The sequence below is a fragment of the Lissotriton helveticus genome, chromosome 7, assembly GCF_964261635.1.
Source record: "Lissotriton helveticus chromosome 7, aLisHel1.1, whole genome shotgun sequence".
NCBI classification, from domain to species: domain Eukaryota; kingdom Metazoa; phylum Chordata; class Amphibia; order Caudata; family Salamandridae; genus Lissotriton; species Lissotriton helveticus.
Window position 1 is genome coordinate 799,426,683 of NC_136068.1, and position 26,061 is coordinate 799,452,743.

At 41.3% G+C, this 26,061-nt stretch overlaps 1 protein-coding gene across 1 annotated transcript in view; it reads right to left on the reverse strand.

The window, feature by feature from the left end:
- The window catches only part of TGFBI (transforming growth factor beta induced), a 281,071-nt gene that overhangs the window by 59,715 nt on the left and 195,295 nt on the right, over positions 1–26,061 (reverse strand). The window contains exons 6-10 of the mRNA XM_078653226.1: positions 22,787–22,933; positions 18,700–18,841; positions 11,386–11,598; positions 5,581–5,718; positions 1,580–1,725 (exon numbers count right to left, since the gene is read on the reverse strand). Of these exons, the coding sequence (XP_078509352.1) occupies positions 1,580–1,725; positions 5,581–5,718; positions 11,386–11,598; positions 18,700–18,841; positions 22,787–22,933 (786 nt within the window). The remainder of the gene's footprint in view (positions 1–1,579; positions 1,726–5,580; positions 5,719–11,385; positions 11,599–18,699; positions 18,842–22,786; positions 22,934–26,061) is intronic.

The window sequence follows — 26,061 nt, forward strand, 5'->3', positions numbered from 1 at the left end:
CAGGGGTGCATCTTAGTGAGTGAGATTCGGTGTGTGTTATCTCAAATTTACCAACTAAAAAACAGCATGCCGCAGTTTAGCGGGGTTAAATGACCAAATTTTTAGGTGGACTGTTCACATGAGGTACAGGCTCAATAAAAATGTTCATTAGGTGGGCCTCTGTCTAGAGTGGTACATTGGGTGAAATACAATGTGTTGATATGATACCCCAAGCTATTGCCAATTGCTAGACTTTTTGCATTTGTTGTATTACCTTTTGGGTGTTTGACTGCCATTCGTATGGTTGGAAAACTGAGAATAGTGCTGCTTCCTTGGTCCCAGCAGTCCCTGGGCAAACACAGACTCTCCTTCCAATAGCTGTGCTGCTCTAAAGCATGAGAGCAGTGTGGGGATTGCCTTAGTGGGCAGGATCAATGCTTGCTCAGACACAGGGAGTCTAAGCTGTTTCACTAACCCGGCTGAGCAATACAGCCGGGTGGGAGAAACCTAGGTGTGCATTTCAGTTTGGGTGGGGTGAGACGGTCGCCCAAACTAGCATGCACACTTAAAAGTGCACATATACCACTCCTCCTCTCCCTCCCAGGGCCCAGCCCTGCCCCTCCTGGCACGATAGGAGTACAGTCTGTCCGATTTCAATGAACATGCCTCTATACATTTTGAAAACATTCACACAGTCATATATGGAACATTTCATAAAATACTTTTCATGCATTCACTTAAATATACTGCAAACATATAACATAATAAACAGTTGGACCTGAGTGTAATTAAAAAAGAAGGTCAATTTAAACTAAGGCAGCCTACTACCTTTCTATGACAAATATTTCAAGAATTCTTTTAAAGACACTGCTTCTAAACATAATAGTAAAACATGTTTTGTTTTTCAAATGCTTTTCAATAAATTTGCAAAGGAAAAATGTGTTTAATTGATATCTGACCTTCCCTATTGTGAAACGCATGACTTGATCCTGCATTTTGCAATCTAACTTTCTGGAACATATTGATTGATGGGTTAAGTCTGAGACTAAAAAATCAAAATGCATTTCTTACTTCATTGATCCCCTCTCTTGATTTAGGATAGTAAGAGATTTCAGTGTGTGAAATCACTACTATCTGCACTGAAGTCATTAACTAATTGTACATACGTTCTTCACTTTTATAGAACTAATAGTCACAGTCTAAGCTTATATTAGTTTTCGTGCCAAAAAGGTTTAAAAAAGGAACTGTATTTAATTGCCTTTCATACATTTGCCATTTACAACAGAACTGTTCCTCACATTTCATTTGAATAAAGATACACCGTTTCAGGTAATATTTCGTTAAAAATTGAAAGGCTTATGAAAGGGAGAGGGGCCAAAACACGTGTCTATTAGACAGCAATGTCTGTACGATTGCAGAAAATTTCCTTAAGAAGATGCACCTTGTGAGGACAAATAGAAAACAGATTTCATAATATAGGAGAATTGAGGAAAAAAGTTGTGTGCACCCCGGAAAATTAAGATAAAAGTGTTGGAGCATAAAGGGGGGAGTAGCTTTCCTTTTTTAATTTAAACATTTAAGATGACAAATAAGTACCTACATTGCGGTATACAAAAACTCTCAGCTTCTTGCCACCCAGAGTATCCAAGGTCTGACCATGGTAAAGGTACTTAGATGATAGCTGGTCCTTAATTATGTGATTCTGAAGCAAAGTTGTCATTCTCCTGTCAACGGTAGGTGCTGCGCCTGCAAAAGCAGAGAAATATGAAGTAGTGTATACTGTACAGCAGCAATCAGAGCCTGCGCCTGGGACATTCCGATGGATTGACGGTCCACTGAACATTTTAATTTGTGCAAAATGCTGAATAGTTACCTGGTATTTCATAGCCCCACACACGCTAGCAGAGGAGTCAGAGCATATTCGAGGCAGTGATACATAGGAACTTGAAAGTATCATGTCAGCATATTTGGCAGCAACTAAGTAGCAGTTATATTCTACTTGCTCTGTGAACTCAAAAGCAGCAGTTTTCCAGGACAAATAAAAATATAACACTCTAAAAATGCAGCATTGTACCTTGACAGGACTCGGAAAAAGGGCCCAATTCACCTACAAAAGTGCAGGCAGATTCCTATGTTTGAGTTTGAGTCTGAACTAATTTATACATTTTTTTGATATTTCAAAACAGGTTTAATAATACATCTGGAAAGATAGGTCTTGTGCAGGTTTCCAAGCTTACTAGCTTACCTGGCATGTGATTTATGAAAGGCTACCTATTCACTATGACTATTTGTTCCATGTGTGGAAATAAAATACCCATGAGAAAGCTCGCCCACTGCACTCTCAGCAAATATGGGGTCATCCTTTTTCCCATCTTGGAAGGAGAGGTAATCCAACACCTGGCTGGAGTAACTTTCCTACCATTTCAAAGGTCAGATTCCAGACGTCAATGCCCACAAGTGATAATGTTTGTGGATGTTCACAAACCTTCAGGGCAACCCACATCTTGTAACACAAATGCACACCCCTTGACTACTGCAGGATTCTACCCAATCGTGGTTGAGAAATCCACAGTAGTAAATACATTTATGCCTAGCAGGAATCCTTTGGTGAGTAACTGGCAATCACAAATGAGAAACTTTTGGACGTCTACTAATACTCTGTGAATTGGCCCCAGTATGTCACAAATATCTTTGAATCAATCCAGTGAGCATTATTTATCAGCGGGGCTGGTTTTTGGGAGCAGAATCAGGACGGTCTTTACATTTTATAACAGCGCGATTGGCTATGGGTGCTTCTAACTTTTGATACAGTGTACACTAAAGAAAGAAAGTCTTGACATAGATTAAAAATACAATCATTTTTCTCAATAAAATACTGGCTATACAGGCCACTATCAATGTGCACAAAATCTACAAAGGCACTAACCAAACACTTATCGATACCAGGAATACACTTTTATCAACATGAGCCAATAGGCAGCCCTCAAAATTACAATAAAAGTAGGACCTGTAGCTAACCCAGTTCAGCTTTTATTCCAAAACAGTTCATTTAAAACCATAGTACATGATGTTAGCCATATTTCAAATATTTTACTGAACACGATATACGACTCAATCATTTTCTAATTTCCATCCATCTCAGACACCCATTTCCTAACCAAACGTGGGGATCATAGTGTCACCAAAAAAACTATAAGTAAAATTGGAAATAATAAAATTCTTGGAAATTGAAGGAAAAGTGAGAGATGGGATAGGTATCATATTTAGAGATTAATGTTGATTTTTGATACTTCTACATAAAGCTAGAAGATAAAAGATGTGTTTCATTGATATCACAGAGTATGATGTGACTCAAATCCTATCCATACAAATAGTATTTTCTCCTATGATTTTCCTTTGCTGTAGGGTGTTAGTCAGTATTGTCCACTGTTGTTGATGCCGTTTGGTGTTTCCATAAAGCCAATGAGATCACAGATAATGGAGTGCCATGCAGACTATTGTGCTGTAGAGGAGGCAGTTCTTAGTCTAGCCGTGGTTGCAGGTGGGGTCCAACGGCCCAAATCTTTGAGGAACCAGCACTTATTTTTCATCTTCAGACTTAGGTATCAGCAATAAAGAGAAACATGCAAATGGGGCAAAGAAGGAGGAAGAGTAAGATGGAAAAAGAGTGACAAAGAAAGGAAGAAAGCATGAAAAAAATCCTGGAACAGTGGGATAAAGGAGCAGGGAGTGTCTCATGCTGGATGAAAGAATCATGACGCAGAATCGAGACTTGGTATTCAGCACCCCGATATTCAGCATTACTGGCGATGGGTTTCTAAGCAATACTTTGGGCCTGGCACTTATTCTTTCACAAATGAAGCACTGACTGGGACGACAGTCAAACCTCATGACCTGATGTACTGATGTTGTGTTGCCTTCTATTCACAAGCCAAGAAGATCAACAAATAGTATGATCAAGACTCTGCTATTCAACCGAACTGCTGCACTAAAGATTAATTGATGCAAGACTGAACTTTTACCACTATTGAGAGCTATGATGAGGAAGATATTGAGGCAGACCATACATGGATACATGAAGGCCTTGTCTGTTTGGCCAAGTACATCATTGCATAGTTATCATTGGCTAGATCAATGCATCTGGAATGGGTTTTCAAAGACGGAATCCGCTCGTATCTACTCCAGAACAGGCTGGAACACTTTTAGAAAAATGCAATGCCAACAAGTCACCATGTCACTGTAGGTTGTCTGAATATTTCTTTTACTTAAGAAACAAACCTCAAAACCTGTATGGAGTCTTCATAATGCACATGAATTCATTTAATTTATGAACAATGCATCTTCCACAGACCTTTCACCATCACATAAAGGAAGGTACCAGGACAATAAACTCAAGTGGATGAACTGGACTCGTGGCTGTGACAGCCATGGTTTTTAAATGAAATCGTCCGGATAGCATGTTGAAAACAATCTGGCCTTCATCTAACCCTGCTGGACTGTGTACAAAGCTCATAATGAGTACATTAAGTTAGAACTCCATGAGTCTTGAGTGTCTTACCAGCCAGAAATTAAACAGAAGTGGACCTTCTTGACTGGCAGAAGCCTTCAGCATCATAAAGAACCTATCGAGAATGTCCCTGGTCTAGACTGAACTCTTTGGGATCCTTGGTTGGGATAAAATAATATTTCACAAAAAGGTAACTTTAACATACCAGTAGATCCTTGCCAATTTCATGCCCTTGTCATGTGTTGTTGCATTTAATTTTCAGATTTATAGGCTCTAAAATAATATTCCTCTCTCCTTGTGGAGGAGATGAGAATTCTCCCATTCTAATTGGATCAGACTGTCATATATAAAGTGATCGCTCGAACACACGAGCACAGCATGAGCCTTTGGCAAACAGCATCTGAAGGTGATACTTTTTTTCGATGTTATTGCAAGATGTTTGATTTGGAGAGCACTCTTTTCTTATTTGCTTCAATAGGTGACAGGTGTCATTTTGCTATTCAGGTAAGGATTTTCACCTTTCTTCCACCTTAAATTTGAGGCATTGTGGCAGGCACCAAATGCCTTATTACGAGTTGCATGTTAATATTTAGTATACAAAATCCCATTACTGTTAGCACTCTTTCGTACCCATTTTTTGTTTGCTGTATTCAGTAGGGAATAATGTACACAAAATATTATTGCATTTGATTTTGTGCACAATATTGACCCCTGCTGCACCGTTTTAATATAATATAATTTCTTGGTAATTGGGCATGCAAATCAAGGGAACAATGGGTCTTAACACGTATCTCTTAATGCATGCAAAACGCGCAAAAAGTGTTAGTGCCGACATTTTCGCTTTCCACCCAATTCTGAGGAAAGCTCCAAGCACTTCTATTTTGGATTTGCAAAGTTTAAATAAATAAAACATTGTGGTGTCAGGAACTGTAATTGTAATGTTTGGCTATGATGGGCTTTGGAAAGAGAAAAACGTAAAACTTAAATGTTAAAATGGGTATAAACATGAAAACTAAGATGTTCAGGAGTATGAGTAATTTGCAGCACCTGAAGGCAGAGACCCGTGAACAACAGGAAGTAGTTTCAGTGTTTACCTTTGAAAGCTGTATTCAGTGGAGCAAGGACAGTCACACGCTCCTTCCCCGTGAGATGGGAACTGAGGCCCGCTTGTCTAAAGAGGTCAATAACTGTTGACACATCTGTGTCTTTGGCCAACTCAAATAACGTCTTAGCTGCAAAGAAAGGAAAGAATGAGTGTTAAAACTGATCGCAAGAGGAAGCTACAGGATTTAACAAACAACATATCTAATGCGTTTTATTTGTCGAATATAAAGTATGAAGTGTCATATATTGCATCGTATGTCTTTTTGTATATTTTCTTTTAAACTACTGTAAAATCACTTTATTGATTGCTGAAATGTTTCCGAAGGGTTCACATTTCTCCATGGTTTGCAATGACGCAAACGTGTCAGACCGCAAGAGAGAGGCTCAGTGCCAACCAAAACTGAATGAGTGCCCGCTTAAGAGCGGTCCTGTGCAGATGAAGGCCTCGCAATCCTTTCATAACCTCTGGGGTCAAAGCCCCGCACTCGCACGGAATGCACACAGACATCTCATTCGAGTCAACTTGTGTATCTATGGATAACGTTTCTTTATGTAACGCTCTTCATCGGCACAGATCCGTCTCAAAGCCGAAGTCAGGCAAAAATAAACCTTACAATTGAAAATCAAAGCCAAACGGCACGTTTTGAACAGATCATTTGGCACTGAAAGACGTCCTTTTAAATGTGTTTGCTTCCCTCGTTCAATCGAGATTTCAGAAGTACAAGAATAATTTTCTCAGCGGACTTTAATAACCAGATTCATAGAGTGACATTTGGAGAAGTCAGATATTCCTCCTATGGCTTTGCAGGTTTAATCCTACTCTCGAGCAAGGTTCTGAGTTTTCAGGGATTTACAAATACCTAGATCATTCAGTGAAGACTATGATTATAACCAGGGACATTTTAAAGGTTTTGGGGCCCTGGGCCAAACATATTTTGGGAGCCCCTGTTCGGAACAGCTTTAAATTTATGATCCAGTTTCAGCATTTTCATGCCCTCTACTGACAGTGAACAGGCACACTTGTCCACATTTTAAATGTGTTTACATCTAATATTCTTGGATAGTGATGTTTTCAATATAGTAACACAGCAGCTCTCTAATATTACTGCAAATCATCTTTGCTACACCCTACCATTTCACATTTGGGAGGTCGTGTTTTAATCTAAAAGAAACTTTGCTAATCGATGTTGCATGAAACACAAACATAACATTTCTCTGCAAACTGTCTTTAGTAGACTCTCACACATAACCCACATAACAAGTAAATGAAAGGAAAAGGGTATTTAAAACAATCTAAGAATTATTCATGGTCATCAGAGAAAGGCTCTCTGCAGAACAGAGCTGGCTCTATCAGGGACCCCCTGAAAGGCAGGGGCAAGGGCCAAAGCCCACTTTGCCCATGCCTTAAAACATCTCTGATTATAAATACCCATTCTAATAAGGGAAACATGCTTACTACAACATTTAAGAGAAGTTATCTTACCTGTGTTTCCAGTGTGAAAAATTAGCACCAAGAGGCCATAAACTTTTCTTACATTTGTAGTGGTTCATCTTATTTTGTAGTGCGCCTCTACTACAGGTAGTGGGAATCAAATGATAGGGATCTTGTGGGGTTGGATTGCTCAAACTTCCCCAACACTCATGTAGGGGGTGAGTGGCCCACGTACATGATTGTTGTACATTTTCCTATGTTCTCTAAAACCTCATCACTGAGTTCTGGGTGCCAATTCCTGAATCACAAGAGGTTTCCCCATAAAACAGCCTGTGAGGAGCATCTTTTTAGCTTCTGCAATTAAAAGCATCAAATGTACTTTTACTTTCCATCATAAGTAGGCAAATCATGTATGCACTGTTGTTTGCTGAGGGACTTCACATCTTCCTAAAAATAAAGATCCAGTGGTACTGGAACAATTCCTAGAGAGGGGGTGCCAGCCTAAAGGGACCCCTTACTAACAGCTCAGGGTTTATGTGGAAGTCAGGTTCTCAAAACACAGCAAACGCTGCCAGAAGAAAAACATTGGAAGAGCCCAGTTATTGCTCATTCTCCACGTAAACCACTTCAAGCCTTATGGGGGTGCTGCACACTTAGTATCAACTCCACTGTAAGCGTATGTTGCTGGTATTCTCTGGCCTATTCTGCTAGGAATGGCTGTAAAGCAGAGACTACAGTTTACACACAGCTGCTGGAAGGAACATGTTGTATGCAGATGCTTTATTCCTTCTCAACGCACAGATGACTTGGAGAATAACAGGATGTGCACATGTGTGCAAGCAACTCTTCAAGGGTTATTTGTCACTTGCTTCGTAGGGCTGCCATATGTAGATGCTATGTGGTTTGGTTTATATTTTAGACTGGATTTGTTTTTAAGAATTTGTAATGCTATATACCTCGACGAAGGGGGTTTAACAAAAGGACCAAATTAAAATGTCTCTTGTCAACACAAAGTGCCAGGCTGAACTATTAATGTATTTTTAAACACTATGGGGCCGATTATGATGTCGGGCGGATTGCCCCCGCCAGGCTGGCTGTAGCCACCGCCAGCCTGGCGGGAGCAATCCGCCCGACATCCACACTCGTTTTTCTCCCCGCCATATTAGTATGGCGGGGGGACCTCGGCGGACGGAAAGACCGTCCGCCGCTTTTCCGCCCCGGTCGCCTTGCGGCCGGGGCGGAAAAGGAATAATATGGTGGCGGTGTCTATCAGACACCGCCAGCCATATTATGATGGGCATTTTTCAATGCCTTTCCGCCACGGAAAGGCATGCAGTCTTCACTTTGGGGGCCCCCTGCGGGCCCCAAAAGTGAAGGAGGGGTGTGGGGTGCACACGGGGGGTACCTGTGGTACCCCCCTGCATTTGCATATACAATGCGGTAGGCACCGCGCGGTGCCTGCCGCTTTGTGTATGCAAATGCAGACATGCATTTATGGCATTGTGGCGGGTGGTGCAGAGAGCACCGGCGCGCCACAATGTTATAAATGCAGGATGCGGCCGTCACTGTGGCGGCCGCATCCTAATACCACCCACGGGACCCCCGCCCTTATGGCGGGCGGTCCCGAGTCCCGATAGGATTGCGGGCGGACTAAGTCCGCCCGTCATCCTAATGACCCCCTATCTCTTTATTTCTTTCAGCAATTTTAATGTGTTTAAACACGAGCAAGATAGGTTGTTACTCAGGCTAAATCCATATAAATATCTAATGAGTTCATATTTATAAATCGTTTGTTTAAATCATTTATTTAATCTAGAGGGGAACATGAAGGCCACGTCTCAAATGAGTAGACAGAGGGGGAGGGATGGAGATCAATGCAGACAGTTGACAAGCAGTAGTAAAACCCCCATTATGTGGCAGAGGTAGCAGAGCGGTGTAGGATACTGGGGACAGGGAGCAATGTGAAGGCATCTGGGGTGTGGAGCTGCAGAGAGTCCTTGAGGTGGGGAACAGCGCAGAGGCAACGACAAGAGAGCAAATAAGAGCCTCAGGCATTAGCATAGCTAGGCGCTTTCCCATCCGTGACTTTGCCCCACTGTGAAGGCCGCGCTGAAGAGTGGGAGGGGGGAGTGTGCTGGTGATGAATCCTGCTTTTGTCGCCCCCGCCGCAACCTCATGTAAGACCGGGGGGGGGCAAGACCACCCCCTCCTTGCTACGCCACTGGCCCTAGGAAAGGGTGCACCACATGTTCCAAAGGAGGAGTGGGCTTTTACAGGGTCCAAAGGGCTATGCTAGCAGGACTAAGGTTCCAGAGTGGTCACTTCTGGTGATGTCATAGAGGTCAGAGGCCTGACCTTTCTACTCAGCCCACTGTGCAGTTTGAAAGCTAGCTCCTCTGACACTGTGAAACTGATATTTATGACCGCGTTTAAATTCACCAACTCCTCCATCAATTCCCAGGGTCTAAAAAGGTAGTCTCCCTGCTTCCTTTTCCCTATGTGCTGATGAAAGCCCAAGTTCCCTGGGGTCTGTGTACTTAAGAACTGTGGAGAGCAAAGAAAGAAAAAGAAGACAGAGAGTCCAGTGGACAGTCCTGTAACTGTGAATGCCCTGGCACTTTCCCTCCTGTACCTATCCTACAGCAGCAGGGTGAGAGTTACCCCTTAAGAAGCTTTTTTGTTTTGCAGGAATAAAACTCTGCAAACCTCAATTGCAGATTTCCTTGGCCAGTGTGTGGTTTTACTGGGCAGTAGAACTTCATGCTGAAAAAGATTGTGAAAAAATCAATGTATTGATCTGACAAAGACATAAATTTTCAGACCTACTCTTTGGCAGACGGCACGATATTTCACACAATAAAGCATAATTTTGGTTAATTTTTGGGAATTGTTTTCAATTTGTACAAACAAAATTACATATCTTTCTTCTGGGCATATTTAGACTGCACCTGTTACAGCAAGAGATCCCGCAAAGGCCAGAGAGAGAGTGCCCTGCCACACTATGTGAGCAGCTTTCGCAGCTGTTCCTTTCTGCTCTTCCCCCATTTACATGAAGAAGCACAATGAATACTGTTGTGATGGGTGTCATGTTTTTCGAAGGTACACACTGTATTGTAACTGCATTTATTGAGCGCTTACTACTGCTGTTGAGGCGTCGCAGCGCTTTCTCGGCAAGTAGTATGCTACTCCAGGAATTCATAAAGGATTAGTGTTGTGTTAGTATAGTGAAGTATGAAGGTAATTTGAATGCTGGATAGGTTAGTCAGTTATTTGTATTCAGGAGGATAGTGGAGGGATAGAAGAGGGAAAAGTTTGCATTTATATAGCGCATGTTACCCCTGATGGGGTGTTAAAGTGCTTTTTTCGGCGAGTAGCAATCTACTCCAGAACCCATAAAGGATTAGTGATGAATTAGTATAGTGAAATATGAATTAGTGGTGGATATTAGTCAGTTATTTGGATTAAGAAGTTTAGCAGAGGGACAGAAGAGGGGAAAAATTTGAGCATTTACATAGTGTTTGTTACCACTAAGCACACTACTCCGGAACCCATAAGGATTAGTGGTGAATTACTATAGTGATATATGAAAGTAATTTGAGTGGTGGATATTAGTCAGTTATTTGGATTGAGAAGGATAGCGGAGAGATAGAAGTGGTAAAAGGTGTGCATTTATATAGCGCTTGCTACCCCTAATGAGGTGTTGAAGTGTTTTTTTCAGCGAGTAGCACGCTTCTCTGGAACCCATAAAGGATTAATGGTGAATTAGTATAGTGAAATATGAAATTAGTTTGAGTGGTGGACATGTTAGTCTGTTATTTCGATTGAAAAGGATAGTGGAGGGATAGCAGAGTGAACAGCATACAGTGTTGTAACAGATTGATACTGCTCTATCACACAGTGCCCTTCTTCTAGTATTTTTTTCCTGTGATAGCATATTATTTATTGCATCATAACCCTACCTTGGGGTAATAATAACATCTGCTATATAGGGTGCTTAGAAAAGGCACACGTATCGTACTTAGCTCTATACAAAAATAATTTATTATGGTTTACTATTAACTATGTAAGACATCAGTATTCTAAATATAATGTGCTTTTCGATTTAAATGTAGTGTTCTGTATATTCAAGCTGTCTGTAAATGAAGGGGCTTTTTGTTGCAGGTCTCTGTTGTACAGTATCCTTTTTGAAAGCCACAGAGAGGCAACTCCTTGGAGATTTATTTTCACTAAGCTTAGCAGGACTTAGGTCTGTGATATGCGTTTATTTATCAAAGCGATTCATATCAGGATTTGTTTTCCTGGAAGCAGCCCATGGCCCTCAATTCAATTATGCAAAACACTTCAGACTTAATTTGAATGCTACCTGCATCAGGAATCAGCAGCTCGTCGATGAAATGCACCACGCCGTTCGTGGCCAGGACATCCTTTTTGGAAATGATCGCCCTTCCGTTCAGAGTCATGTTTTCCGCGTTGCAGCCGACCTCCAGGGGCGTGCCCTCCAGCGTGTCGATGGAGTTGCTGGCGATGATGGCTTCCGCGCACTGAGCCGACCGCAGGATGTGGTGGTTTAACAGGTCTGAAAAGAAACTACCGGTTAGTGGATGAGGGGTTTAGAAGCCCAAAGGGCTCCACAGCTTCCACTGTGACTTTAGGATACTCATTTTCAATCTGTAAAATATCTTCTACTTTCTCACATAGCTAAATCCTTCCAAGATATTTTTACAGCGCCTAGTAGACCTTTGTCGTCTCTGTGGTGGGGCAATAAATGTCTTCTTGGGACAGATGTTATTCATACATGGTTTCTTTATTTGGAATTTAGCATCTACTGAGCTGCGTATTACACCTGCTTATGCTTATGAATGTAGCATACTAACAATCCCTTATCTCTGCACATTTGAAATTACCTTATCTGTGACAAGTGTAATATACAATCATTTGCATTTTTCCTCGGATAAAAATGCATTGTATCAGCGCGTTCTTACAATTCATACTGTGAACTGGGGATGTACAGAAAGGGATGCAACGTTTTTCTATAATCAAAGCCAGGGGTCTCTTTTCTTAGTAGCTCTAGCAAAGCACGCTTTCAAATATAAGCAATATCACACTATAGCAATAGGGCAAGCGAAGGGATTCTAGGTTAGATTAGAACGTGTTACTCGGGAGTATCGAGTGCAATCCCTTCACTGGGACCTTTATTCTGTGTATTACAATCTTAATTAAATGTATTTTCGTTGTTAGATCAATGATACCAACAGGACGCAGACAGAAATCCCCTCAGATATAGATTTCTGTGCACTGGGTCACTTCCTCCAAGCAGTAGACTTTTTAAAGCTCTACAATCACTCTAGGTTCAACTCATCAATAACTGAGCTTCATACTGGGGAAGTTGAATAAAGTATTGTGCCACAACCTTCTGTCCTCGGAATCCAAGAAGCATCTAACACCCTTGATGGAAGTGAGGAACCTGGGAAAGAAAATGGACTTTCACCTCCTTTAGTCCTGCAGGTAACTCATGTAACCAAAGGCACCTTCCACTACAGGCAAAAAATAAAGGACGTCTTACCATGTCCAAGGCTCCCTTAAAAGGGGCATGCCACCATAACCTTGGTCCTATTGTACCCAAAGTGCTCTAACAGACTGTACTTTAGACTACTTTAGACCCTCTCAAGTTACTCCATAGACTCCAGTGAATCATGACCACAAGTAAAATATACACCTATGCATGAATGATTATATCAGTTAGGCCTTTCAAGCTGCCTATAGCAAGGTTCTCTTTCAAGACTCTCTCCATCATCCTCTGGGCCATCAATGGCACAGGACTAACCTGCTGAAGGAGGAACATCTCCTCACCTTCTCTTCTGTTAGAAAGCCTTGCAGTACATCATATTCTGTACAGATGGTCAAGTTCTGAACTCCCTCCGAAGGAGTATACGGATTCCCCACAATCACCTCAAATTCCAGGGAGTAATAATACTCAAACACACGATCTCTGTAGGTGTAGGTCAGACAAGAAAAAGGCAGGTATCTCGAGTGAATCTATTCATCACTCACCTGTCTACATCTCCTCCTGCCTATGTTTGGGTACACGTTTGCTGCAACACATTTGGATCAAATATCCAGACCTCACACTCCCAGCGCGCACACAGTTATTCACGCATGGACCACAGTTGAAGCTCACACTTTACGGACTATGCACAAGTAATGGGGTTGCCTATTACCTGACCACCCATAAAGCCCTTCTATGCCTTGGTTGAGGGATGACGAAGTTAGCTACAATAAAATACAATATCACACATCTTGAGAAGGATTTTGTGTTTCAGTCAATTTATATAAATTGAAGACAGATAAAACAGCCATAACACTGTTTAATCAATCCTTTCTGACATGCATCATGTCTTAAAAGCCATAGTTAAATTACTACTAAATATTTGCTTGATTGACCAGTTGTCATTGTTGTGGGTCTTTCCTAACACTTAAAGAATCTAGTACTCCTCCTAATAAGTTACAGGAAGCATCAGAAAGTTATAAGTGCTCAGTCAAAAATGTGTGCTTTTGCGCAAGTTGCCACCTGAAAAAATCCTATATAAAAATATAGCACCAGGTGGATTGACCAGGTCGCAAGTTGGCTGCCAGACACTAGAACTTCTGATTGAGAGCTGATTCTTCCGATTGAGACGTCATGTTTTTTGCCTATTTGCAGTCATTCGATACTGCTGGTCTGCCAAAGTTGATGTGTGGAGCATAAAAACTGTGTGTGTGGTAAAATTACTTTAACATTTCTTGATGCATTGAAGGAAGCCTATTTGTACCCACTGCTCAAACCTGAGCTCAACATACGAGTGCATGTGCATTCAGCACCCCTGATTTAGGTGGTCTCCTGAAGTGAGAAATATGGCTACCTATGAGGGCACTAGATCTTTGCGCAAACAGTGGAGGAGGTGGGCGGAAAGATTCCAAAGAAGTGCTGCAGAGTGCCAGAACCACAGTGAAAAATGCTCACCTCGAAAGTAGGGCCCACCTTGTTGAGACAACACTATTTATAAGCACAATGCTCTCTGGAAAACACTGCTATGTCTGCGAAGGGAAAGATGAAAAGAGACTACTTTGCACCACATGCTGCAATGGCTAAAGGAGATTCTTATGAGCAGTGATAGGTGTTCCCTAATGAAGTTTCATGTCATGTTTTAACCTTTCTACTGGGGGTTAGGGTCTATTCAATTCTAGTCTGGGAAAGACAAGCTCCTCATAGGTGGTGCTGGATGTTGCCTCTAAAGTGGGATTGATAGTGTACCAACCAGTGGCGGCTCGTCAGCTATGGCAGAGAAGCGTACAAAGAAAAATCATAAAATGATAATAACTAAGTTATTATCATGTTATGCTTCCTACTGATTTGCAGGAGAGCGGGTGGGGCTGCATTGCTCTCGAAGCAAGGCAGTGGGTTTGCCCACTCCTAAGTGCACAATGACTGTTTGGTCAGCCCTCTCGGGCCGCGCAAACCAGTCCTTTCCCCATTCTCCATTTAGGCTGCATTACACACTCAGTGGAGAACAAGCCCAGGCCCCCCATTCCCTGGTTGAGCGTCGAACCAGGATGCTCAAAACCAATCACAACGCTACATTGCAATGTTGTGATTGGTCAGGGGAGCCTGGGTGCCGACCAATCACAATGCTGCATTGCAGTGTTGTGATTGGTCAGTGGGGCCTGGCTGTGCTTCCGTCAGAGACTGAGAAGAGCAGGAGCGGAGACGCGAGACCCAGCGCAAAGGTACGTTTAAAAAAAAGTTTTTTTAAATATGCGTGACACCCCATGCAACCCCCCACACACGACTCCCGTGACCCACGACCCGCCCGTCCCACCACCCACGAACCATGCCGGCCACCACTGGTCCCAATCATCCTTTGTTAAACTATTACAGTCTTTGGTACATCCTCTAGGTCTCAAGACTGTCACTACGTTTTCCAGATCTACTATACCTAATTCATGAGGGTCTAAATAGTGTTAAGTAGTTTAGCTGAACTTTTCTGTGGATTCCTGTCATTTGGTTTCACCTTTCTAATCTTTGTACAGTTCTTTCATGCCATTCATTATTGAACATTTCGATATATTATGTAGTAATGCTGTATTTTGGCTATAATGGTACAGAATGGTCATTGCAATATTAAAAGGGGGTGATGACAATAGTGGGATGTGACTAAATCGGTGAAAGGACATTTTGGCAGAAGTGAATTATAATGAGAATTATTAGACTGAAAAAAGGTGGGGGATCTTAATTTGTCTTTATTAATAGCTGGTAAGTTCTCAAGCTTATACAAAGAATAACCTTTACATTTTGATGAACATCGTGTATAATATATGTGCTTTTTTCCTGTCTTCTCGTTTTACTGTGTTAATTTAAACATATGTCAATAATCACAGCATAATGCAACATGGCTTGGTTTAGTTTAGTAAGGCACACCCTTTATACAAGGGCTGCTCCTTTAAGTGAGTGACCACCCTCATGCGCTTCTCTTTGAAAAAGTAATCGCTCTTGTTCAGTCATGTATGGACAGCAGCATCCTCACCTAAACAGAAGCAATGCCCTGCTCCGAGGTATTACAGGCAATAACTTTATCATGCTACCTGTACTGTATTGGCTCCCTCTACACATTTGAGCCATCCAGGAGATATGCTCCATCATAGTGGAATGTCACTTACAACACGATGCTCTACCCAGTAGACAAGATCAGAAGTTTGCAAGTCTTTTCCCTTATAAGTAACATTTTCCTTTCTTGAAAAAGAGAAAAAGACAAAGAAGCTTCCTCCATCTGATTTACTCTTTACAAAAGGACTGTAGCCTTTTTGCTTCCAATTAAACATGCCCGTGGTTTCTATTTCTTTGTGTTTTGGGTTTAAGTAACATAAGGAACATTTTTGTTATGGTCCAATATGAACAGGGCAATGTGTTTTGTGAAGATATTACATTTACAATAGAATCTCTTCAAAGTACAACTTTATTACTAGTTCCAGGGAATTTAAGACATCAGTGCTTACTTCCATGTTCCAATTCCACTCCACCAGTATTGAATTAAGTTTAGAATTCAAGGCTGATGTTCCCTGTTCACAGTTCTTTCTTTTAACAATAAATCAGCAACTCAAGATTTTACCAGGTGGGGTTGAACCTGTGCAGGAGCCTCACAATAGACTGTGCCATGTTTGCGGGGTCCATCTCCATGAAGGAGACAGCATTTCTATGGTCCCCATGATCAATGCAAGGTATGGCATCTTCTCCCACCCAGCTCTATCAGTGTCAGGATCTCTACACTCACAGCCGGTCAGAGAACTTTTGCAATGGCTGTCTGGAGGGCCACATTGGAAGGACAGTGGACAGAGACTGGAGGAGTGGAAAGTGGATAAAGGTCAAACAAGGTGTTCAGGGTGAAACTATGGCTGGTGGAAGACGCCTCCCTCTATTTGAGCCTTCAAGAAAGAAACTTGAGAGTTATTTATTGCATCCCATTTTTGGAAGAATGGTATCCGCTATGAGAAGGGTATTCACATTTATTCATAGTTAAATGATTTGCTGATCCATTTGACATCTCATTACAAGGTGACTCAGAATACCCACGTGGTGGGTGCTGTGCAGGAATACTATAGTATTCTATTCAGTCTGATTACATTTCAGTAGATTAAGTAAATCTATTTTCTTACCTGGCATATGTACACGCAAGCTATCTCATTTCTACAATTTTCCTTAGTGGAACAGGACATTCACCAGGGATTATTAAGAGGAACACTGGAGACAGTAGTCTGCTTGGATGTATTCCTGACACAAGGCCTGACTTTAATTTGTAAGCTCTGACACATTGGTAGCCAAATTTTGAGGCATATGAATACTTGGTATCAATGACGCATTCTGACCGGCATGCAATTCTAAAGAGGCTCGTCATTCTCCTTTTCAGTAAAACGCGTTTCTCCTCACTCATCCATCCGTGTAATTCTTCCTCCTCAATGAAAGTGAGTAGGTTGATAGACCTTGCAGGGTTCCCTTGTTTATCAGTAGAAATTGTTTCATCAGAAAGCTGCATGGTCTTCCAACTGACCAACATTGGGTGAAATATTTTCCTCTCTGTTGTAGTTTGCCTCCCTCTTCATTTTTTTAGTCATGGTATGAACAGAACCCATGGTGATCAAGTCCTCTGTCAAGCTAAAAGATGGCTTTCTTTGCGACTCATGATATCTTTGTTCTATCGACCAGCATTTCGGTAGAGACCAAATTTAAGTCGTGTGCCCATATCCACGGGAAAAATGGACAATGCTAGCTCTCAAGTTGATTTTTCCTTTTCTCCACCTTTCTTTGTGGGCAGCGGCTTTTAGCAGTTTTCCCTTCCTAGTCTTCTTGCTTCTGCAGGGAATGTTCTGGTTTACCAGTTCTGTGACAGGCTTACCTTGATGATTCACATCAGGGCACATATATCAGTTGAGGGAATTAGTGGCAACATTTTAAAATAAAGGGATGGTGGCAGAAGCAATTCAGAAATTCTTATGCTGTTTGTTTTTCCCTCCATGTGTATGTATCCAGAAATGTTTCTTCTAATAATCCCAAAAATCAAGGTTGAAGAGTTCCTTGTGCGGGAGAATCAATGCATTTGTCTGGGATATTTACTTATTAGTTGACTTCAAGCAAACACCCTCCTTTTTTTTAAGACATAGTCATGTGTTCATTCTACAATTGTCACTTTTTAAATATAAGGAGGTAAACAAAATCATTGGCACCTAGGTAAATCTAGGTGTAAATGGGTCATTCTTAGGACCCAATGTGTTTAAACAAGTTTTGATATCACATCCCATACACAGTACTTAGAAGGGAACTTGGGATAAAGTGTCTCTGCCATGGAAACCTTCTGCTGCCATGCTTCATGTGTACCATGGTACAATTATTTTATATTATGTAGTATTTGAATAGTAACTCTTCGTGATCCAAGCTTCTCTGAGCAGACTGATGTGTGGAATTGTTTGCTGCTTGGAGTCACTCACTGGGTGAAGTGATATTCATTGTTCACATAAACTGGTGAACTGTGGATAATGTGATTTGTGTAGTAGAGTTTTGCTTCACGGGGGAACATTTTGCGACCCTATGACCTAGCCCCTATTGAGTTTATTAAGTCATGAGTATTCAGAACTGAGTTGTCATGCATGGGGATTGATTATGGACCCACAACTCCTAAATATTTGCATTTCAGAATCACCATTTTTTATCAGTTACTCTTCTGTTTCTATCGTCAAGTTTCGCATATAAACTGTATTTGAGCCAAAGACATATTGGTTTAAATGTTTACTCTCACCTTATAGTATGACACGTCTGTCCCCTTCTTACTCTGCTTCTCTTCTTCTCAAATGCAATGTTGCATCCATAATCTTTGTTTTCCTGTGTCTGGTATTTTCTGGCATAATTTCACTCTGTATAGAAGTCCCTGTGTCTCCATCTTCCCTGTATCTGTGCTTCTCTGTGCCCCCTTATTTTCCATGACAGTAGAGTTGTTGTGTCAGCGCGTCTTTTTACCTGAGTCTCTATGGTGAACAATTACCTGATTTTCTCATTTATTTCTTTGAGTTCGCAAAGCCAAGTCAGAAAAATATCACCTTCAAAATTGTCACACATCTTCAGAAAAACTTTTCATTGCAAACACTTCAGATTTACCTTTGAGAGCTTCTGGATCTCCAAGAATTCTGTTTAGCGTTTCCTGGGGAATCTTCTCGAAGGCTTCATTGGTCGGAGCTAAAAGTGTGTACTGTTCATCACCTTCCAACATTGTGGTAAGGCCAGAAGCAGCAACAGCAGCCTGAAAATAGAAACATCCAGCACACTGAAATTATCATATCTTTGAAGAGCACTTATAATCATAATTCTCATCTGAGCTTAAAATGTATTAATTTTCTAAATCGTTTGTTAAGTACGTTATTTTGTTTTATTTTCTATAGATGGAAATGCACATTTTATGGATGATATGTCATGTCAATGAATTGTGGAAGCATCACTGTTTGTTGTTTGATCATTAAAACATGAAAATATCAAAAACATAAACGATAAATAAGGTGTAATCAAATATTTAGTTTGTCCTTTGCCATCAATAAAGTGTAATTAAATATGTAGATCCTCCAATGCCTTCAAGGAGTTATGGTTACATGACAATTATGTGGATCTGGAGGGGAGATCTTTAAATCAAATTCCCATGCCCTCTTTATCCCAAACTTCTTGCCTGTGCCAACTGTTTTGAAAGCCTGAAACCACAGCTGAAAAAGAACTAAGGTTGTCCATAGAAAAGTAACCGATTGGGGGAGATGATGATGTATAACTTAAAAATTCCTATATACACTGTGGGTAGATTTCCATTCTTTTCATGTTTTTGAAGGTATGGAAGTGAGATCAATGAGACAGCATGTATACGTTATAGGCCAAGACCCCCCAAAGAACCATGCTAGAGAGGTATATATTAAGAGTTCTCCTATAGAGACATTGGGATTTGAGTTAGTTTTTGGGAATTACATTCAACATGATAATTAAGGTAGAAGAAAAGTGAGATCCAAAATATTTGTTATGTTAAATGCTGTAGAAGAAAATTGTGGAGGCACAGTTAATAACAGGCAGTGACTTTCTTTCAAGTTTTGACATAAGACTTAGGGCCCGATTGCGATGCGGGAAGGAAGGGCTCCAACAGTCGGTTGGAGCCCTCCTTCCCACATCGTAATCACCGATTTGGATTTCCTTCCAACCGAGCCATTTCTATGGGCTCGGTCAGAAGGGAATCTAAATCAGTCTTCCGAATGGCTCACGACGGGCTCGGAGAGCCCGACCAAAATTCGGAAGGCTCACAGTAATCCCCCAGCTGGCTCTTTCCGGCCGAGAGATTCCGGTGGCAGTTTCCCACTGCCTTTTTGTGCTGGCCTTTCCGGCACACAAAGGCATTGGGAAACAGCTTTGGTGGCCCCAGCAGGGCCCCCATGGGTGCAAGGCCATCGAATGGCAGCCTAGGGGGCACCTATAGTGCTCCCCTGTTGATCCCTCCAGGCGGTGGAAGGCATCTTGAGGTGCCTGCCACGAGTGCAGAAATGAACTGCACCCCTGCTCTTTGCTATGAGAGCATGCTCTCATAGCAAAGTATAAGGTTGCGACCAAACAGGGTTCGGTTGCATCCTAATTCCTGGGCTGGAACCGACGTCTGGAGGTCGTACGGTTCCAGTTCCAGAACGATGCTAGACGGACTCAGGTCCGTCTGGCATCGTAATTGGCCCCTTAGTCTAATGAACATTGCAGCTGCCAAAATAGTCACATTTTCCAATTTTCCAAGATTCAATATATAGGGAAAAGTATATCTTGTATATTGGATCAAAAAGAGTAACTATGTTTCATGGTTCTACATTGCAATTGAGGTGTTCTTGGAACATCATAAACAACGAAAACTAATGTCACCAGGAACCAGACCAACAATATAGCACCAAAGTTATTTACTTTTTTTAATGAAATCTTTTTTTTTTGGTAATTAGCTTGAAATATGTTTTTTTTCAAACATGGAAATGGGTATTCAAAACACTGTCCGAAAGAATGAGCTATACTGCTTAGTTGTACGAAGTTAAAAAAAGAACATAATTGTAGTTAAAAGCACAGACTTTTAGATGTTCTTTTTCTTTTTAAACACATTCTGTATGTTGAAAGGAGAGATTGTTGAAACTGTCATCTGCATATAATTAGAATGTTCAGATTGTGTTTACTTTTATGAATTGAATGTTGATTGGTAAAGCCACATTTAGATTTGTTTGTAGGATAATGTATAAAACAATTTTAGCATCAATATAAGTACATGAAGGAACTAAGCGCTTGTAGATTCATTGTGTTCAAAATATTTATAAATGCACTGACATTTCCACAAAGGAAAAATTCATAGATGCTTTCAACCATCATAGTGCACTGACATAAATTGAAAATAAAAGACTATGCACTGGAGCATAATGTAGAAAAAGAAAAATCCAACTGCAGCTGATTCACTCTTGTCTTATATCTGAAGCATTGGCCTGATAGCCAACACTCATTTCTTTCTGAAAACTCAAAAAATTATAAAAATGTTTGAAAAGGGAGTGGTGCATTTGTAGTGGCCTATTTTGATGCCATCGAAAGCACATTCTAAAAGATTCTAAACTTCAACAACTTACATAGTATGGCTTTTTCTTTGTAGAAAAAATAGTTGTATTACCCTGCAGGATGATTGTTATGCACTGGGGGATGGGCGTGGGCGATAAACAGTGCCGGCACCTGAGAGTGGAATTAATCATACACCATCCAAGAACAGTAAATTAAGAAAATGCCAAATTGACACCAGCATCATGGCGAATGTGGTCATGCTTGGTGATTTATGCCAATTTATACAGCAAGATACTAGGGGAGGCACCATTGTGTTGATGGTGTTTCTGATTGTCAAAAAACATGTGTTTTCTTTTTACTGATGCTGTTCAGTTTTGGGTATCAACACTGGTAAATCCACACTGTTGGCTAGTTCCTTTCAAAGGTGAACTCCTTGGCTTGGCCTGTGTTTGTTTTATGTAGGAAGCATTTGTCTCTATGACAGGTTGTTGAAATCCAAGAAATTAGCTCTGTCAAGAGCCATAAGTGCTCTTTTCACTTTTTCTGCTAGAATTGGTAGCAAACCATTGGGTGCCCTGGCTAAGATCATGCAGGTCAAATCTGTTCCAGTAGCGACCGAATAAAGTTATTTTCAACAGGCTAAGTCTATTTACTACGTTCATTTGTTCTACTTTGCTCTCATGATAACATGGTGTTGGATTTACAGCTTTTAACTCCCAACATAAATGAGTGGCCAAGCTATTACCAAAGAACTCCCCCAACAAAAAGCCAGACAATTGATTTAGCCATTTCATGTTAAAGACAAGCTCAGCGAGACCTATTGGGCTTGCGACAGCTGGTTGTAGATGCGGAGTGAGAGCGTGAATCCAGGTCCCTCGCACATTTATTTTTCCTCTATGGTTCCTAGCTGCATCATAAGATGGAAACCAGGCAGACAGTTGCACAGACATCGAGATGACCGATTAATGTACATGCCCGAATGCAGACAAATAAATCCAACACAAAAACATGCCATTACTTCATTACAGCTGAGCTGAGCTCCAGAAATGCACCTTATAAAGCTGAAACCTGCAGTAGCACTACTCAAAATGGACTTGCGTTTTTCGTTAGAAAAAGGAGCTTGCATATTGTTTATTTGGATATTGGGAAATTAGGGAAAGTTTTTCCCTAAAAAAAACAAAAAATAACAGTGCGTTTCATAAAGCCTTGGTGATGAATTATTTTTTTCCATTTACCTTATCAGCTTCTGTAAACCTTTAGTGCAGTAAACAATGTCATTATTATTCAAAGTTAGACTGCGAGGGCCAGGTTGGCATTAGTGGAATTACAGCTTAAATAGCTCGCTGCCATATTTTAGTGCCAGTCATTGAACAAAGCGCTGGAAACCCACCAGCATTCAACGACTGTTTTATTACAAACACTGCAAACACTTGGAGACACAGAGCTGGCACTGACGCATGACTATTAATTTCACGCTTCGCACTTCTTAGCAGCAGGCTTCCATAGATGGTTAGAATTAGGCTTCGTGGTCTATTTCCAAACTTTATTTAGCTCTCTTGTACTCGAGTAAACATGCAGGCTGGGCTTGTGCTTCTAGGTGGCTGAGGAGCGCTCCGCAGAGTAAATAAGGAATAATGCAGGGTCAACTCACTCTGAGGGTCTCTAGGCTTTCCTCTATCTCGACGACTTGGTTGATGTTGTTTGTGACGGCGGTGATGACTTTGTCTATGACGTGGACGACGCCATTTGTAGCGTGATGGTCCGCTTGCATCAGCCTGGCACAGTTCACCGTCACAATCTAGAGAGAAGCAGACACAAGAACACGTGTTACTGGCTCTATTAGGAAACAAATACAGACTGGTGTGCCTAAAAGGCAAAACAAGTCAATTGTCTATATTCAGAGATTTGCAACACAATACGTGGTTAGAATTGGTGCTAATATTCTTTTTAAATTGTTTTACTAATGTAATCTTTCAAATGTGCATCTACATGTTAAATATGCTGATTTTGGCAAACTGCTTGTCCTGCGTGACAGGGCCCAAGCAACCTGAGTAACTGGTTTCGATTCAACTGCCTAAAACACTTGTAAGTGTTTGGGCCCAATATCCGCCACATCCAGTGATTTATTCCCCTTGTTAACTGTGCCTTCTTTGAGTGATTTCTACTGGTGCACTCTGCGAAACATTTTGAATCTGATTGTGTGTCATGCACTGAAAAAGTTGCCGCCCCCTTTCCCTGCCTGCCCCCTCACGGCTTATCAGGGACTACAGCTGTTAGTAAAATGCTTTTCCCTACAATGGCCATCGTCCCCCAACTCTGTCTTTCGGTGCTAAGATCTACCGGCTTCTTTTTGCACACCTGCTTTTCTGCACCCCACTCCCTCCTTTAATCAGTCACATCAATATTTCTAATTGAGTATTCAAAGGTCTTGACTTCAAAGACCTGTATAATGATGACCAATGCAGCAGGTAAGTGGAAAGGTCTTTATTGTCATAAGAACCTGACACCAAGGTACGTCTATTAGCTGTCACCACAACTCGTAACTGACACTTCAAACTGTCAACCTGCCGGTGGTCAGGTAGAACACCCTGACGTCACAATGCACCGGCAGGTCGCGCGTGCAGAGACATAGCGCGCGTGCAAAGCATTAGAGGAAAGCCCATGTATATAAACGTAACACATCTCCCTTCCCAAAACAACAGAGAGAAAGTGGATGTCCGGCTGAAGCTAGAGGATGAGGAGGATAAACCGCAGCTAATCACAAATGTAATCTTGTAGCTTAGCTGGTGGTTTGACCACTCTTCCAAATCTGCTTACAGAAGGTTCATCCTGACCACTGACGTCCTGCGACGTAACATCATTATAAATAGAGTCATCAGAATCAGAATCTGTATCGCTGTTGGTCTGAGACCTGTACTCTTCCCATGTCTCCTTGCTCTGCCTGCTACCACTGTCTTCCACCCGAGAGGCATCCGAATAGTTCTCACTACCCGATGATACTTCTTTTCAACCCAAGGTTACAATGTTGGTACCACCCGGTTGAGAACTTTCACTTTCCTCCCGGTCTAGAATCCAATCATAGTCTTGAGAACAGGAAACCCCATTGTTTTCAGAAGTGGATTGAAAGTTAATCCTTCCTTTCCCCTCCTTGCATAATGACAAAGCAGAAAAATGCCAAGCTTTTCCATCGCTCAAAAGAGCGGAATTACAAAACACTTTCATCACCTCCAATGGTTGAGAGTAGTGATTTTTCCCATTGATGCTACTTCTGTTATTCCTCACTCTCACATAGTCTCCTGCTCTTATGTTAACTTCTTTACATGAATGCTTTTTGTCATGGTATTTTTTCCCTATGGTTTGATATTTTCGTACATTCCCTTTTATCTCCTCCGGAGACCACATTTCTCTTTTAGGAGTAGCCCAACCTACATTATCTTTAGTAATGGGGGTCCTCCCTCTCAAAATTACAAAAGGACTGGTACCTGTGGATACACATGGCGTAACTCGGAATGACCAAAGGTTTTTTATCAGTTGTTTTCTCCATGACATATCATTCTGATTTGCCAATTGAATTATGCCTTTAATCACCCGGTTAAACCTTTCTACTGCTCCATTCCCAGCTGGATGATAAACGGACGTAGTTTTGTGTTCTATGCCATGGTTTTTCAGGAATTCTTTGAATATTTTAGATGTGGACTGTGGACCATTGTCCGACACCATGCAATTTGGAAGGCCCTCTCTCAGGAATAGCTTTCGTAAAAACCCTACAATACTTTTCGCATCTGCCTCTTGCACCACCTCAACCTCTGGCCACTTCGAGAAATGGTCTACTAGTACTATTAGGTACAACATTTCTCCTTGTTTACAAATGGGTCCACAAATGTCAATCCCCAATCTGACCCAAGGCATGTTAGGACACGACAGGGATTGAAGGGGTGGTCTAAATGTATGTTTAGTCTTGTCAGAGTTTTCACAGGCTGTACAATCCCTGACACTCCTTTCAATTTCTAGGTCATAACCAGGCCACCAGTAAGAAGTCCTGACTCTACTTTTAGTTTTACCAATACCAAGGTGTCCTTCATGGCAAATTTCCAACAGCTTATTACGTAAACTCTTGGGTGGAACAACTTTCCCATTTCTCAAGATTAAATCCCCTTCTACAGATAACTCGTCTCTTAGTTCCCAAAATGGACGCAAAAGAGGGGATAATTTCTTTTTTTCTGGCCAACCTGTCCTTATTTTCTCCTTCACTTCCCCTAGAACCATATCCTTTTCCATATGTTCACTCCACTCTGCCCCCGAGATACATGGCACTTCTTCCATGACATTAGCTACACAGAAAGTGTCAATGTCCTGAATCTGGTTTCCATTGATAGGTAGAGGTAAACGGCTTAGACAGTCCGCCACCTTGTTTCTCACTCCCGGAAGGTATTCAACTTCGTAGTTATATTCTAACAATTTCATTGAAATACGGGACAAACGGGGAGAAGCAACTTGAAGACCCTTGGTAGAGGGGGAGAGGAAGAATTGACTCCTGAAAAGAAAAAAAAAATTCTCCTTCATTGTTTAGGTGCAAAGGCTATGAAAATCTACAATCGCATAAACAAAAAAACAAGACCAGGAGATGTTTATACTATTGCACTAGAAGATTTAACTATGTATTTTAAACCTACTATTTCCATTTCTGTGAATAAATTCAAATTTTTTCAACGCAAGCAAGCACAGGAGGAGTCTGTTGAAGATTATGTTGCTGCATTGAAAAGTTTGGCACTCACATGTAGATTTGGGGCGTTACATGACGAGCTGGTTCGCGACCAGGTCGTTATGAGATCCTCAAATAAACATGTCCAGGAGAAACTATGGGCAAAAGGTGAATTACCGTTGGAAGAGGTAGTGGAAATAGTCAAATGTACTGAGTTAACTGGA